This window comes from Athene cunicularia, assembly GCF_003259725.1.
Source record: "Athene cunicularia isolate RWA chromosome 28 unlocalized genomic scaffold, athCun1 chr28_part2, whole genome shotgun sequence".
NCBI classification, from domain to species: domain Eukaryota; kingdom Metazoa; phylum Chordata; class Aves; order Strigiformes; family Strigidae; genus Athene; species Athene cunicularia.
Window position 1 is genome coordinate 820,882 of NW_020799140.1, and position 4,442 is coordinate 825,323.

Consider the following 4,442-nt stretch of genomic DNA (forward strand, 5'->3'; position numbering starts at 1 on the left):
ATCTCCCCCCTGACACCCGGGTCTCTGTCCCCGCTGCTGCCACCCCTGCAGCTACAGCCCCACCTCGGAGGGAAGCGAGAACCCCAAGAAATTATTGCAGGGTGCAGTGCTGGCACCCCCCTGCTACCACCTAGCAGCAAAGATACCTGCACTGAATGGGAAAGAGGCAACCCCGAGCCCTGATAGCCCAGTGCAACCAGTGCCCTCCAGTCTGGACCAGCAAACGCAGGCCCAGGACTACTGGGACATGCAAGTCCTGCTGCGAGGGCTGCGTAGGGTCGTCTTGCCAGAGTGGGACCAGGTTGGGCGGCCGCTGAGCTGGCTCATGGGCATGGGTCTGCAGGGCCACCGTAACGTCCAGTGCCTCAGTTTCCCCATCTGCCACAAGGTGCTTCTGCACAGCACCGGGACTTAGGATGGCACAGAGAGGGGGGAAAACCCTCGTCTCGGAGGCTGCGGTGGTTTTTTGGGTGCGTTCACCCGAACTCTTCTGCGTGTCCATCTTCCCTGCTGCCTAGGGGGTCCCTGTTACAGAGGGAAGGTCCAACACTGCAACAGGATGGGGACCAGGCCAAGGATCTGCAGAAACTCTTACTGAAGCTAGTGCCTTCCCGAGCGCGTCTCCCGAGCTCCCAGCTGTGGTTCCTCTGTTACCTGCCGAGAGAGGACACAGAGGTCACTGCCACGGTGCCAGAAACCCATCAGGACAAGGCACCAGGACACCACCTTCTCTGGGATCACCTGCTCCGAGACCGAAATTTCTTGTTCTTACTGCTTCGCTTGAAAATTAAACGGATGCCCAGCTCAGAGCAGCCCAGACGAGGGCACGAACACCCCAGCAGCTTTCACCGGGCTGCAGGAACACCTTTATCAGAGGTTGGGTCGCAGCCGTCGTGTCGTCAACAGCGATGGACTGTCTCTGCTGCAGCACGGCCCATTTTCACGGGGCACCTTAAGCCCCTACAATCATGAACTTGCTTCCCCCCTCCTCTAAATAAGGGGTTTTCTACAAATCAAGGTCAGGATCCCCAGTTCCTGGGGAACATGAGTTCACTTCAGTAACAGGTTTTGTAACAGGTTCAGCAGGGTACGAGATTCAAGCACTTGGGGGTTAAACATGGTATCCAAATGCAGCACAAACTTTCCTATTCCAGATTTAGATGAACAGCTTCACACATACCCCCGCCTTCCCGCAATGCAGGTGCAAATCCTTCCTGCAACTCATTTAAGCCACGGCACCTCCAAGAGATAATGTCACAGATTCTGGTCACCTCCCAGATCCACCAAGAGAGGTTGTAAACCCCCAGGCCAGCTCCCTGTCCCCTTTCCCGGGTACCCCGCAGCAATAACCTCGCCACGCTTCTTCCTCACGCGGTAACTCCATGCACAGGTGACACACAAGGGATAAAAAGCATCCGGGTGCCTTGGACAGAGGTATTACAGCCTCGGGCATCAGAGGTTCGCACAAGACTGATTTTCCAGTTAAGCAGTGGAGCGAGGGGGTGATGCTGGGGACCACCACGCACCCCGGGGCCACACGTACCCATCATGCTGTCCGTCCCGCTGATGGGGGGCGTGTGACTGGAGACCCCGTACGGCGTGGAGGCAGAGGAAAAGCCAGACACGGAGGGGAGTCCGCCGTTAACCTCTCCTGAATGAAGCTGGTAGTTCTGGCAGAGAGGGGAAGAGGGGTGAGAGGTGCCCTCGAAAGGCTGCTGGGCTTCGGCGTCTGGGCCAGGACCCAGGTCCTCCCCGCTGGCAGCCGCCCCAAGCCCACAGCTACGGGACGAGGTGACGTGGCACCAGGCAAGCAGAGCCCCCCAGCCCGCCCGCGGGGCAGCGTGGGGACGCGTTACCATGCGTTCGTGCTGATGTAAACTGTTGAAGCCACTGGACTGTGGGAGCGGGGAGGAGGAGCTGCCCAGCATGGCACCGTAACTCGACTGGCTCATAGCACCCGGTGAACTCCACAGGTCTGGCGAGTTGTGGAGCCCGTCTGGAAGGAAAACCAGAGCTGAGCAGGGCAGAGACAGCGGCACGTGTCCCACACAGGGGCAGGTCAGCCCGGGCTGGAGGCTGCATCTGTGCCCACCGCGTCCTGCCTATGCTGACCATCACCCACCGAGCAAATCAGAGCCACTTTGGGGCTGGTTTATGTCTCACATGCTCCTGCCCCGAGCTCCCTCCATCTCACGTGCTGTGCAATTCCTCCTCAAAGGGCCAGGCAGCCCCTGCTCTGGCTGGCCTGCAGGGCGCTGGGGATGTTAATAACTCACCTGCCATATAAAAGGCTCCGGGATACACAGTGCTGGGAGGTTTTGAGGGAGTATATCCAGCTGGATCCCTGCTGTAGTCATCACCTGAGTTGGATGGATACACCTGTAGGGTAGGAAAGGGGTTGACGAGAAGTGCTCGGCCACTCTTACGGCCCCAGATCCTCCCTGTGGGTCACCCCACCCCAAGCAGCTTCGCTTTTGTTCATTGCTGCAGACGACAGAGTCAGTCCCACGGTGAAACCGGGGCGGGGGGGGACACACCAAAGCAGCTCGGCAGAACTCGTGGCGGCGGTACCGAACGGAGCAGCACGGGGACCGTCGCCCAGACGTGTCCCCTCTGCCTTCCCGTAACCCGGCTCCCTGCAGCCCCCTCCTGCAGAAGACGCCGGCGCTAGCAGAAGTTTCAACTCTCCACTCTAGTTCCTTTTTCTGCGGTTATAACTTTTTATGGGTAACCACAAAAGCCATCGTTTCTGAGTGCTAACCCCGCACCCAAGGGCGCGGGCTGGGCGGTGGCAACGGGGACCCGTGAGGCTTCGGGACCTGCTCGCCCCTGCTGCTCCTGAGCGTGGCCTCGGCTCAAACCCTTCACAGGGATCAGCCCGTCCCACTCAAGGGGAAACTGAGGCACGGGGGAAGCTGAGGGCTGAGCAGTGCCTCAGAAGAGATGTCACACGGGAGGGCACGGCGCTCGGACAGCTTTTGGCCAGATTTCTGCAGCACCATTTAGCTACGTTATTTAACAGCACGTTAAGAAAAAGAAAAAGCACTTTTTTTTTTTTTTTCCCCTGCTAAAATTAACCAAACCTATCTTGGAAAGCCCTTACCGAAAATCACCTTGTGCCAGTGCACAAAGATTACTTTTAGAGCAGAAAAGCAACACGCAAAGAAACCGAAATGCCACTCAAAATTACGTGAGAACTTTTGTAACAGCTTATTTTCATCCCCATTGATTCATTCTGAAACTGCTAATAATTTCTTTTTTTTTTTTTTTTAAATACACACGAAAGCAGAGGCGGGGGCAGGGGCTGGCTGGGCATGGAAGACCCAGCTCTCTTTGGAAAGGAAACCTGCCCTGAGTTTCTCTTTCCCCACACCCAGCCAGCTCCCTCCGACCCCTTGTTCTCACCCAGCAAGAAGGGGCAAAATTGCTATTTCTGTAACTGCCCAGAATGCCAATAATTTATTATTTTATTGTGGATTTTTTATTATAGATAAAAGGGGTCTTTTTGTTAAAAAAAAAAAAAAAGGTTTGAAAATCACCAGCGATGGCACTTACATATATTGTTTCATTTTCCCCTGGCAGCCCCGGTTTCTGCTTCTTGAAGCAGCATCCCTCAAAGTTTGGGGGGGTTCAGGGTCCCGGGGGGCAGCCCTGGCCCCCCACTACCGATCAGCTCTTGGGCAGCGGGTGGCCAGACCCTGCGGGGCAACGGGGAGCTGAAAGCAACTTGTGGGGCATCAGCGCTACAGACTGAGACTGGGGAACTCGTAAAATAAAAGAAAAAAGAAAAAAAGAAAAAAACCATAAAATAAAGAGAGGGGGAAGGGAAAAACCTGACAGACGCTGGCAGCTGCCCTTCGTCCCTTGCTCAGAAAAAGAAAATTCACGGCACTTTGGCTTTGTGCGGCGTCGCAGGGCAGCGCCGGGGTGAAGCGGGTGCCCGGAGCCGTGCGTGGGCAGCGCGTGCGGCCGGGGAGAGCGGGGGAATGGAGGAGGCTGCGAAGAACAAGAATCCAGTAAATTGACTTTTCCTATAATTTGATTAAATAGCGGGAGCTGGGACAGGGAATCGAATGAAGCACGTCTAATAGCCCCGCGCCATCTGCCAGGGGCTGGCACCTGGCCAGCACGCGAGGCAGCTGTGCGGCAGCGGAGCAGGCGCGGGGGGGCCGCGGCGAGCTGCAACAGCCATTTAATAAATCCAGAGTGAAAATAAGAAGAATAAAATAGCAGGGATGAACGGTTCAGGGTTGCAAAGCAGTGTGTGTGTGTTTGGGGGGGGGTGTGGGGAGTGTTTCACCTTGCTGCGTGCCCACACCGCTCTGCCATCCCCAACCCCACCGTCTCCTGTTGGATCAAGGTTTCACCGCTGGACTGGTCCTGGCCCGACCAAATTTTTCATTTCCATGCTCCGCACCGGGGAGGCTGTGAAAAGCCAACAC

The 4,442-nt window shown here is 56.4% G+C and overlaps 1 protein-coding gene across 1 annotated transcript in view; it reads right to left on the reverse strand.

Moving 5' to 3' along the window:
* The window catches only part of TCF3 (transcription factor 3), a 59,258-nt gene that overhangs the window by 7,115 nt on the left and 47,701 nt on the right, over window positions 1–4,442 (reverse strand). The window contains exons 8-11 of the mRNA XM_026865144.1: window positions 2,277–2,379; window positions 1,857–1,996; window positions 1,544–1,670; window positions 596–654 (exon numbers count right to left, since the gene is read on the reverse strand). Of these exons, the coding sequence (XP_026720945.1) occupies window positions 596–654; window positions 1,544–1,670; window positions 1,857–1,996; window positions 2,277–2,379 (429 nt within the window). The remainder of the gene's footprint in view (window positions 1–595; window positions 655–1,543; window positions 1,671–1,856; window positions 1,997–2,276; window positions 2,380–4,442) is intronic.